Source organism: Aristolochia californica, unplaced genomic scaffold (genome assembly GCF_029961685.1).
Source record: "Aristolochia californica isolate CCGP_79_NKW_82.1479 unplaced genomic scaffold, dmAriCali1.0.hap1 SCAF_14, whole genome shotgun sequence".
NCBI lineage: Eukaryota > Viridiplantae > Streptophyta > Magnoliopsida > Piperales > Aristolochiaceae > Aristolochia > Aristolochia californica.
In genome coordinates this window covers 8,186,058-8,198,373 of record NW_027181815.1, presented here as the reverse complement: position 1 = coordinate 8,198,373, position 12,316 = coordinate 8,186,058, and the positions used below count along the sequence as shown (strand labels likewise).

General features: G+C 37.1%; 1 protein-coding gene across 1 annotated transcript in view; it reads left to right on the top strand.

Moving 5' to 3' along the window:
* Positions 1 to 10,281, top strand: part of LOC137949923 (regulator of telomere elongation helicase 1 homolog) — a 36,726-nt gene extending 26,445 nt beyond the window's left edge. Inside the window, exons 18-25 of the mRNA XM_068796170.1 lie at positions 109 to 166; positions 1,849 to 1,942; positions 2,048 to 2,118; positions 5,701 to 6,288; positions 6,789 to 6,934; positions 7,044 to 7,126; positions 9,483 to 9,682; positions 9,793 to 10,281. Coding sequence (XP_068652271.1) covers positions 109 to 166; positions 1,849 to 1,942; positions 2,048 to 2,118; positions 5,701 to 6,288; positions 6,789 to 6,934; positions 7,044 to 7,126; positions 9,483 to 9,505 — 1,063 coding nt within the window. The 3' untranslated portion in view covers positions 9,506 to 9,682; positions 9,793 to 10,281. The remainder of the gene's footprint in view (positions 1 to 108; positions 167 to 1,848; positions 1,943 to 2,047; positions 2,119 to 5,700; positions 6,289 to 6,788; positions 6,935 to 7,043; positions 7,127 to 9,482; positions 9,683 to 9,792) is intronic.
* Positions 10,282 to 12,316: the final 2,035 nt, after the last annotated feature.

The window sequence follows — 12,316 nt, the reverse complement described above, 5'->3', positions numbered from 1 at the left end:
ATCTTTTTTCACTTTGTGGAAGGTGTTTCCAGCCAAAATTAATGGTGCCATTTGTAGTACTTTATTATAGATTGACCAGCAACTTACCTCACTGCATATGGTTTTTAGGTTTGCTTCCCAAAGCTATCAAGACCAAATGTCTCTTTGGATTAGGCCTCATGTCAAGGTAGTCTCTCTCTCTCACTTGCCTTTTTTTTTTATGCTTTCCCGAGCTGTGACTGGAACACCGTTGTCCTTAATATTTTATTTGGCTGCTTCAGTCATTGTAAATCAGAGTTACAACAATTTATTATTTTCGACACAGAAGTTACCACCTAAAGTCAATTCCTATTTTGATTAAGTAGATTACATGGTGAAAATAATAAGTTAATATGTTCAGTGCACCCTTAGAGTTTTTTGATGACATGATTATGGCACTGCCTCCTCAAAGATGCACTAGACCAGCAAATGAAGTGGGATGGTAGAACACAGATAGGAAATTATATGAAACCTTGTACTCAATCGTTCAGTGTTGGTATGTAAGTGACAACCTTGTCTTCTACTGATAGCTAATACTCAATGTGGACCTCTATAATCACTGAAAACTAATTCATGCACAATATATATTGCACACTTTTTCTTGCATGATGTAGATCTTGCAGAGAAAATGTTGATTGAAAAGATCCCATCCTCCAGATCCAGTTCAAATTGCTTGATGAACTGTAGTTTATTTCATGATGCACTTTGTAATTTCAGTCCCTATAAACTGTATATAAGACAAAAATCATGGCTGCGGGGCTGTAGTTTATTTCGTGATGCACTCAGTAATTTCAGTCCCCAAGAAATTTTACATAAGAAAAACACCTAAGCTATGGTGCCTGCCTTCCAGTTTGACAGCAAGTCTTCTGTTGCCATATATAGGTCTTGCGGAGGAAATGTTTATTCTGAAATCCTTGTCCTACAGATCCTGTTTAAATTACTATCTTTAAGTTCTTGTGGAACTGTAGTTGATTTTGTGATGCACTCGGAATTTCTGTCCCGACACAGAAAAAATTCCAAAGCTCTGTGTCTACCATTTAATTTAACCACAATTTTTTTATGGTATTCACCATTTAATATAACTGCAATATTCTTGAACAATGTGCATGTGTCCATGAAACTCTAAGGGGGTGACTAGCAAAGGACAGCTCCCTAATGGGAGCGAGGACGCCTCCATAGCTAGAATGTCCCTGGTTTCCTTTAAATCTCCCATCAAAATTCAACTTCATGGCATGGACATGAGGAAGGTTTGCAGGGCAGGCGGTGCAAGCTGGGAAAATATGCATGTTTGACACATTAGTTCAAACTGCGGGCTGAAACAGGGACAGTCTTGAAACTCTTTCCTCGTTCCAACCCAAGAAGGACCTTGTGTATTACTTTCTCAATGACTACCTAATTAAAGTGGCTGTGCTGAAGTTAATTTCATAGAATAGATTGAGCAATTGCCAAGATTGGTAGCTACATGGAGTACAGAAATGCTGACATAATTTTACAGGAAAAATATACCAAGTTAAACATTTGAAACTGGAATGATAATCAGTCACCGGCCATTTGAATCTTTTGTGTGGATGTTAATGGCCAAGATTATATCTTGGATAAAGTTGTAATAATTTCAAAAAGATTAACGAGTATCTGTAAGAACTGTATAAATGTGGACAGTATGATCTATCTGCCTTAGTTGCAATGGAAGACAAAATTGTTTAGCCATTAGTTGTGGTAATCACATGCAATCAGAAGAAGACTCACATGACCTATATCCATATCTAAACTGCGAATGAATGCGGACCTTGTGATGCTATTGTTAGGTAACTCTGTTTTATCCTGTTGCAGTGCTATTCTAAATTTGGGGATATGGTATTTTCCTTGACCAAGTTTTTTAGAGAGAGAGCTTCACAGCCAGAATTAATACAAAGACCAGTGACAGGTAAAGTACTTTTTGGCTACAGGCCTGTGAGAAGGCTTCTTTTAGATATCTGTTTCTATATTTTTTGTCCTTACTCCCTTTTTGATTTCATGGATTTATTGGCAGAGAATGTTAGCAAGATAGAGGTCAGCAGGTTTAATGACAAAATATTCTCAACTGATACCCTTAAAAATTTGGTAAGTCTATGTTGTGTCTTAACTACCGGTTGTATTGTTTCAATGCCTCGAGCAGAGTTCATGAAATATTGTTACCAAAGATTGCTGCAGGATGCCACTTCACCAGAAGACTCTATGTTGTCTTTCAATTTATGCCTCAAGTTTGGGACTATTAAACTTTGATCCTCTTAATATACTGAATGAACTTCTCTAAATAGATGGGTTTTACTAACTTGCTTTATAGTACCTTCCTGTTGAAACCATTGAGCTAAAAGGCTCGAACCTATTAGGAAAGCAACCCCATGGATCTTATACAAGGACTGACCCGGTCAATACAAACACAAATTCCAACACTCCCCCGCACAGGGAAAACCCGTGGACAAATTCACCGGAAAAACCCGGGACAAACTCCTGGAAAAAACCCAGGACAATTCGGTAGGAGCGGGACTCGAACTCGGGACCAACCTGCTCTGATACCATGTTGAAACCAGTTGCGCTAAAACCTCGAGGCCTTAGTGAGAGGCGCAACAAGACCTTATACAAGGACTGGCCCGAGCGATACAAATACAATTCCACACTCCTCCGCACGGGGAATACCCGTGGAAATTCGGTGGCCAAATTCGTGGCCTTCAGGGGGAGCGGGATTCGAACTCAGGACCAACCTGTTCTGATACCATGTTGAAACCATTGAGCTAAAAGGCTCGAACCTATTAGGAAAGCAACCCCACGGATCTTATACAAGGACTGGCCTGGTCGATACAAGCAAATATTCCAACACTCCCCCGCACGGGGAAAACCCATGGACGAATTCACCAGAAAAACCCGGGACAAACTCCTGGAAAAACATAGGACAAATTCACCAGAAATACCTGGGACAAAATTCGGTGGGAGCGGGACTCGAGTTCATGGTATTATTGTCGGAGTTCAGGGGCATTATTGTCTTTTTATGTATACATGTGGTCCCTCTAGGTTATTTGGTTCTGATGAAGTAATAGGATGTCATTGGGTATCTCTTGTTTCAGTTATTTGCTGTTTTAATTAGCTTTTTAATCACTGATTGTATTGTTGACATTGTGTCATCCATTCATTGTAATTGAAACCTCGTTCCTAGATCAGCCAATTCTTTGGCTAATAAATTGGCAAAATTCGGAACCTCTCAGCAATCTCTCATTGTTTGGGAAGACTTCACCCCTTGTAATCTGCTCATTTGAGCTCTCTTAATAAAATTCAGCATCATTTAAAAAAAAAATTAGATTTATATGTAAAACAGTTCTAGAGGGACAATTTGGTCCGTTCATGTAATTTTCACTTAGGCAGCATAATAAAATAGTGTTAGTGGTCAATTTTTAACTCTGAATGTGCTGCTTTCCCTTTCACTTTTTTTCTTCTGCTCTTCTTATCTATTTCTCTAATCTCTTCTTCATTTCTTCCTCTATCTTCTTCTTTTTCTTCTCATTGTTCTTCTTCAAGACCTCTTTTGTACAGATTTTATCATAGAATCAGAGCAATAAGTCCAACGGGGTTCATGTTTCAGTCTTTATCTTTCTTCCTGGTACCTGTGACGTCTACAAGAAAGGCTTCATTAATTTTTTATTCTATCGCCTTTAAAGTTTCAATATTTCCTCTTCTGAGTATCTGAACCTGTTGGTTCATGGCTATTTTATTTAACCAGTTGGTTCCTCATTTTTTTTTAATAAGAAATTTCCTCAACAAAAGTGCCAGAACGTGTTGGTTCATGGCTAATTGTGCTGCATAAGCATTTAAATATATATTGTACCCAATTCCTGGGTTTGTAACTGCCCCTTTTGTGGGTTTACCTATCTGCACAGACATGGAATGACTCCTTTTTTATTTTTATTTTTTCCATTTTCTGATGGTGTCTCAGTATAAGTACATGTTGTTGATCTTAATAGTGTGTTGTGGGCGACTTTTAAGTGCCTATTACCTGTTTGACTGCTGGCGATTGTCTGTTTTAAGCTTCAGCCTGCATATATTCTATTATATACTATTCTTTGCTATTGGTGACTGCTATCTGTGAAATTTTGCATAATGGCAGATCAAGGTGAAGTTGTTACCCCTGCAAGAAATCCCCAAAAATCTGAGAGTAAATCTGAGAGTAAAGTTGAGTGATCAAAAAATCTTTTTTTTTTCAGCTTGAGGGAGAGTGTTAGAGTCCAAGGGTAGTTTAGTCATTTCATAAGGTATACAGTAGTGTTGGTAATTTTCCATTAGTGGAGTGTTAAGTTGAGTGGTCAAAGATGTAATTTTCTCTTATTTTAGGATGTCATATTACACATTAATGAGATGAAGGGCATTTTTGCCATTTTGATGTAATGTCACTTAAGTGATTAATAAAAGCTAGTTAAGGGTTGAGGGAGAGTAAACGAACTGCCTCCTCTCTCTCCTAGTTCTCTCTCCCTTCCTCCCCCTTCTCCAAACTTTAACTTCTCCTTTCTTCTCCCTTTTCACTCAATTTCACATTAGTGTTTGTTATTAAAAATGTTTGTTTTATATAAAAAAGATGCACATATCAAAAGTCATCACTTCTTTTCAAAAGAATAATCATTTGTTTGCAGATCTTGTCTCAAGGCTTTGTTTTAAAGGGGTGTGTGAAATTTTAGAGAATAAGCATGCAAAAGAGAGGAGAAGAGAAGGATGTGAGAGAGAAAAAATAGAGAATGTGTATTGCCAATAAGAAAGAAGAGAAGCATTGACCTACTCTCTTACATAATCCTTTTTATATATAATCACATACACTATGAATCATACTTAGGTAAAACTACCCAAGTCCCATTACACCTAAAGGTGACTTGCTGAGTAAAATAACTTGTAAAAAGTAAAACTGAAATAGGAAACAAAACAAGGATTTTTTAACCAAAAAACTTCTCCTGCACGTGCTACAAGTAGGAGACTTGCTTCAAGAGCTGCTTCTGGTTGTATGACTTGTTTTTTATGAGACTCGCCTTGGACTCCACCAAAGCAGATTCTTTGACAGGGTAGAATAGTTCCATCAATGTTTTCTTTGTTTTTTCCTCAAGCTTACATATACCTTGAATTATCATTTATCTGCATGCAACATGCATCAGTTTGACATGTGACTGAATTTACAGGTAGCTGTTAACTTCTGTCTATTTTCATTTAGTTTGCTTGCCATGTGCCAAAAAAGGAAAATCAAAGATATGGGCCTGCTTAAAGTTAAAAAAGTGAGCCTGCAATCCTCATCAAGGGATTTTCATATGAGATGAGCAAACCCTTATTAAATTAGTGTATCGACATCCACACATTACAGAAAAATGTAGTAACCTTGAACATGGGATAATCTTGTGTTCCTATAACATCATGGTTAATGTTACCAAATAGAAACTGATGGTAGTTAGTGGCAAGTGTAGGACTGTGACAGTGACAAAATTCCATGGTAATGTGTGCAAATGTCACTGTTGCAGGGTATGTGCAAATAGTTGATACTTCTTTGAATCTAAGTCTTTTCTAGGCAATAGGTCATGTGTATGTGTGCAATTAACCATTTTCTAAACTAATAGCTTTCAATGTTGGTATTTGAATCCATAACCAGATTCTCTAATTATCCTTGTCATGTTTTTTCAGACCACATCAATGGTTGAAGATAGGCCAAAAAGGGCTTTGTCTTCTATGCTTGCAGCTAGAAGAGGCAGCTCTTGCTGTGACTTTGGAGATGTTATTCCTGCCAATCGCTGCTCTCCTGCTTTGAACACTCAAAATTATGGCTTGACTACCAAAGATTTATTTGGGCATCAGAACAGAATACTGAATGCTGCGGGCAAGAACAGAGATTCTTCCTTTAGAGACCGGAAAGTGATTGATCTGACAACTATTCCATCACCCAATGAATGGCCAAAGACTGAAGATATGCAAGCACCTTGTTCCTCCAAAAAGCCTAAAATATTTGAAGATCCTGACAATACTGTCTCTTGTCGGCAGTTACACAACATGGAATTGGCACTCTCACCAAGCTCGTCAATGAGTAGTACAGTAATTAAATGTAACGAGGAATCGATTTTTGTGCAATGTGCAGCTGCTGCAGTTGGTGCCTCAGAGATTAATAGAGCACAGAACGGTTTTCTCAGTTCAAGCATGGGAACTACAGAGGCAAAAATTACTAAGTCTGAATCTAAACATGATGAAAAAACAAGAGCATCTGATTTCCTGATACAGGTGAAGTATTTGAACTAATAATTGGTATTATAAAATCAGTCAAGGTGCCCTGTATCGATAGAGCGTGTTGTATTGGGCCACCAAATCCTGACACAATACACTCGATATATCATATGCATCAAGCTGTATCAATTCCTTGTCAGGCAACATGCCATATCATATTGTATCATGTCGGCACCCCTAAAATCCGACAGGATACACCCGATATGCAACACATGTTGGTAGTACTGGCACCTCCGAAATTAGTTGTGTGAGATATTATCTTTTCTTGTTCCCTAAGTTCATAATATGCTTAGAGATGGGATCTGTTGCGATGATATTGCCATGCTGTTTCTATTAGAAGAAAAAAGAGAGTTATCACTTCAGGTACTTGTGCCTGTTTTTTCCTCAGCATTATCACAAATGGTGGCTTGTACTTATGTGCACAGCATCACAGAGTTGAGAACATATAAATAGCCTCTCACAATTGAAAGGTAATTTCATTTATTCAATGTTGACAGGTTAAAGAAAAACTAACTACATCAGAATATGCAGAATTTGTGGATTTCATGAAGGCACTGAAGTCAAAGACTATGAGGATAATTCCTGTATTGGAGTCCATTGTGAGATTGTTCTCTGGAACTGACAGGTTTCATCTTCTAAGAAGGTAGTTGACACAAAAATTTAGTTGTTTATTAGCAAATTTGAATTCAATTTTCTCCGTGATTTGAATGTCATTGCTTTATTTTGAAATGGCTGGAATATTTTTCAAACAGGTTTAAGGATTACGTTCCTGTAAAATATCAGCCTATCTATGGGCAGCATATTATGGCCCTTGATGCAGCTTTTGGCAGTAGAGGTTAGAAACTATTACTTTGTTCTTAGCTATTAACTGGTATTCCATGTTTATATCACAAAGTTCTCTTAACTAATAAAAAAATCAGTCTTGGATCCATTGTTGTTCAGCATAATGCTTCCAAAGGAACTGAAAATTTTGAATGTTGGAGAGTTGGAGAGACTGCTTTGAGAAAAAAATTTAGAGATGTGGAAAATTACAGAAAATCTCTACAACTACTAGAAACTTGGCATATCATCATTATGAAATACTACTGTAGTGACTCAGAATTTTTAGAGTCTCTTCTAGCGCTTATGGTGATGATGGTTTGATTTGGGAGGGACATTCCTTTTGATTTATCTCAGTTGCTTCCCAATTGGATTTCATGCTCATCTGATGCCTTCATTCACAAGTACCAATTGTTTGACACATCCCAGCATCTCCAAAGTTACATTCCATTTCATGTTTGTTCAATGATAAATTATCACAATTATTCAACTTAATGGAAGGGTTATGCCACTAGAAGTTGCTTGTTTTGCAATGAAGATGTGGAAGCAAATTAATCAATCTTTTTCTTCATTGCTCTTCTCCCTTTCAGATTTGTGGAGCTTTGGTTTGAATATTTAATGTTCAATTTAATCCTCCTTATCTCTTTTCTAAGCTTCTTACTGTTGAGTGGGCTCAATCCTAAAAGTGGTATGGCAGTAGGATGTCTGCTTGGGATCAGGCTCAGTTTGTGTTCCGTTGTGAGTTTGTATTTGTCTCAGACCTGTTATGTATAAGCTTAAACGTGAAGAGTGTTGAGTGGGAATAGTCTCACATAAGAATTCAGAAATATTATTCAGTTATAATGTTGGGTAATAGTCAAGTGGTTAGTCATTTTGGGATGGAACCATGATCAATCTTAACAATGATCTAATCAAAGTTTCCATGGGTAAAGCTGGGAAGATCTCATTTGAGCTTTCTTTTGATGCCATCTCATGGTGTGTTTGGAAAGAGAGGAATTCCGTAACATATGAAGCTATACAACTTTGTGGTTTGATTGAGGTCTATCATCACATTCTTTTCTAGACAAAATGAAGAGCCTCCAGGACTTTTGTAGAGCATATTCCAGATCTCTCTTTTGTAGAGTTTGGTTTTTCATCAATTTTCTTCAACAATTGTATATTTTTTCAATGTTATTTTTTTCTATCCTCTCCATGAGCTTTAGTAATTTCTTCTTCTTCAAACGAATTTGTTATGGTGATCTTTAACCAAGTCATTCCTCCATTATATGCATTGGGTAAGCTTCCTTTTTAAAGCCCAAGTGCAACTGGTTGATCCAGAGGAAAGCTTCATACAAGTAACAAATTTACTTGATTATTTATTGTGGAAACATGTTAGTAGGGGAACTTTGCCTAGTTTACTTGCTGGGTTATTCTCTTTGTGCCGAGTTTGGTTTCACATGTCCTTTTAGTAGTATATTTGAGAGAGGGGGTCTTCTCCTGAGCTTGACCAAATCCTACTCTTTCTTTTCACTCTTATTCTCGTTTGATCCTTCATCTCTCTCTTAACCTTAATTACTAAGTTTATTTTTTTGTCTCTCTTCCACCTGAGTCTTTACATGGTTTCAGAGCAGGATTAAATGCTGTGACTCCTATGCTATCTTTCTTGCTCCTTTTTTTTGTTTTTGTTTTTTCTGCTTGATTTTTCATTCAAGGGGAGGAGCCATAAATAATGCTGTAAAGAGGGCTGGAGAAGTGGACAAGCCCCTCCTTCTCTAGTTTTTTCTGTTGTACTTCACCCTGATGTTTTGGGTCCTCAATTAAATTTCTGTGCCCTAGTCTTTCCTTGTCATGAAAGAATAGACAAGTAGCACTGAATCTGCATGTCTTTGATTTCTCAGAGTTGATTACGTGTTATTGTATTAGTCTGTGACGAAGGAAAGAAGTGGTTTGCCCAGAATTTCATATTGTGTGTCAAACCCTTGTGTGCTGTTCAATTTGATAGTTGGACACCTTCAAAGTATGACTAAGAGTGGATCTTCTTTTACCGAAAGTGTCCCTACATTTGAAGTATGGACGACTCTACAGAAGACAAATTTGGCTAGTCAATCCTCCATGACTACCTGGGACTTGGTGAACATTTGTTTTTTTTTTTTTTTTTTTTTGAAAAAGTGTGTAAATAGACTATTGGTGAACATTTGTTAATATAACTTTTTACTGCATCACTCAATATCCAACCAAACCAAGGCAGAACCAGTACTCGTGCACAACCAACTCAGATGAATGGATGTTTGTAATCCAGTCTATTTCTGAAAAAGTTTCCTGCAGCGGTTGTGCACCATGTATGCCACCTTATGTTCTAGTATGTTAGTCACTCTTCATTTGGCATTTTTCAGGTGAATCAGATCATTCAACTTAATTTCAAACTTCTGAACTTTGAATACCATCTTGTGGAATGCTTCTGCTAAATTCATAGACAACATAGGCATGGTTGATGCTGCAGAAAGCAAGATTCTGACAGATGATTGAATCGGTGGCCACTAAAATTAAAACAGGAGGGAGGGAGCCACAGCCCCCCATGTGCTTAAGGTGTAAGGTAATTTTTTATTTTGTATAGTTTCTTTTTCGCTGTATGGCTGTCAAAAGCTATACCTTTTTTTTTGTTTGTTTATTTTGGTTAAATGTCTGTTTTTTTTCTCTTAACAGTGGAGTGAATATAACCTTGATTTTTCAAAGGCGTCAATGTGGCTAGAGTGGATACTTAAAGCTTAAAGAACCTTCAAGATCAACTGGACAGGGTTTTATGGTTTTCTTGACTACGCTCTACCTGGTGGTTTCCTGGGAGTATTTTGATGGAAATAACCTTGCTGACTGGGGTGCTTCCTACTGCCATAGGAATTACACTGGCAGGTCTGGTGGGAGGTAGAACGAATGGTTTGCCTATGGCAGCTAGTGATATCAGCTGTTATAGATGACAATCGAATGCCCAGAGGTTGAAGTCAGAAGCTTAGACAAGAACAAAAAAGTGATGGCTTCGGTTAACTCTAGCAAGATTTGAAATTACATTGTGGTATTGAAAGGTTCAAGTTGTAAATTATGTGTAGTACAGTTTGGTTCAAACTGGGCCCACTGTAGCATGACAGGAGTTTGGGTCTGATGATGTTGATATAATATATATACATCTATTTTTTTGTATTGGTTTATACCCAGAGAACATAAAGTACTCGTTGAAACATTGAGGGTGGCTTTCCAGATTCAGTTTTTAATAGGCACTTAATTCTGCTCTCCATGGCATGCTTTCTTCCAAATGTTTAAGCCTTTCTATAGAATTCAGCAAAGTCGGATTTGAGCACGAGTCTACCACTAAATATTTATCAATGGCGAAGTGCTATATGATACAGAAGTTCCATAGGAAACGGAGCGAGTACGAGTGACAAAAGGGATTGGTGAAAGTCAAGCATGGGTAAATATCTTGACTAGTATGACATGAGTTCAAAAACTAGGTCAACAAAAAGGCCAACCTAAAATAAGAAATGTTGTCTGATTAAGGTGAGACCATGACCAAAGTCATATTAAACCTATAGATTATTTGTTGAAGCCTTTCGATCAAAGATTGGTAGATTCCATTTCATTTGAAAAATGACATAATAAAGAGAAAAACTTGGCCTCTCCACATGTCACAGCCTCACTAAGGGAAGACTTTGTTTTGCTACATAGCACATCACATGAAGAGAAGACTTGGCTGTGCCACATGTTGTGATCTAGAGAAGTCTTGGCAAAGAAAGATTGAAGGAGATAAAGGAGGAGGTGGTTGAACTTTCTACCCCCTATAAATAGAGAACTCCCTTACGTTTGAGGGACTTGGATAAAAGAACTTTACAGCTTTTGGAGGGTGAAGGAAATTGTTGGAGTAATTGACTGAAATCTGCATATTTGGGGACATCCATTTGAAGAAAAAAAATCTGTAGTAAAGGTAGTGACACATAATCATATTTACTTTACTTTATCACTATCCTTTGACCCGCTACATGCAATATGTGGTTAAATCTTTGTATCAAATACTAAGTAGTGCTAACTATAAAGTTGAAGCTGGTTAGCTAAGGATGTTCCAATTCATTTTTCAAACTATGCAAGACTTTAAATCAATCTTGTGAGTGAAGATTGAATTAGAGGTGGAACTTAAGAAATAGGACCCTACACATTTGAAAATTTTAGTTTTCTTTAAGTTGTTTCACTTACGGTCGCACCACTTCATGGGTTGGATCCTTTTGTATGTTGATATTTTTGACATACTCGATGAGACATTATCTACCTTTGATCTCTTTCTCTACAAACTAAATGAAAAGAAAATCAGTCCTTTCAAGGCACAAAGAAGAACCATGATTTCAAGGCAACAAGTTCATATGTAAGTTTGTCCAATTTAAAGAAAGCAATTTCAGTTGCAACCATCTAATTGCAAGGAACCAATTAGACATACAATTTGTCATGGAGCCACCAAAACAAAACAAAGAGATTCCTTCTTGCTTTATATCAACCACCCATGACATCTGACTACGTGATTAATGAGAAAAAAACTTTTCCAAATATACCCAAAAATGGAAGAAAAGAAAGAGTTTGAGGCCATCAAATGTGATCATATGCTATGCTAATTTTTGGGCAGCCAAGTCTATAACAATTGTAGATAAAGAACTTCTCCTTGATACTCCATTAGAAAGTTTTCCTCGCCCATCATGCCCCTTTGTGGAGTCAACAATGCTCAACCAATACAAGGAGTATTTTGCAATAGTTCTTCTAAAAAAGATGCGATAAATATGCAATCACCTCAAATAGGCAGTTTGATACAATAAGTTTCTCCAAGAGTTAGTGTATTTGTCCTTATAGTACATGCAAAAACTTTTGAAGAACAAGTTGCATAACTATGACAAGTGATGAAAAAAAGATATGAACAAATTTGTGTAAGATATGCTCAAATTGCACTAAATGATTTGATTTGAGTCATTGATGACAAATCTTAAAGAGTCTTCCTATCCCGAAGATCTTTCTTAAAATTACTCAAACTTCATATGATACAACTTCTACTATAGTAACAAACCATCAAGTTGTTCGACTTGCATGGGGAGACACATTGTCATTGGAGTCTCTCAAATCCATAAATGAAAATACTATTCAAAACCTTCAATCGATGGATGGTTCCACTTCAATGTCTGAAGCCTACATTAGGCCATATAGT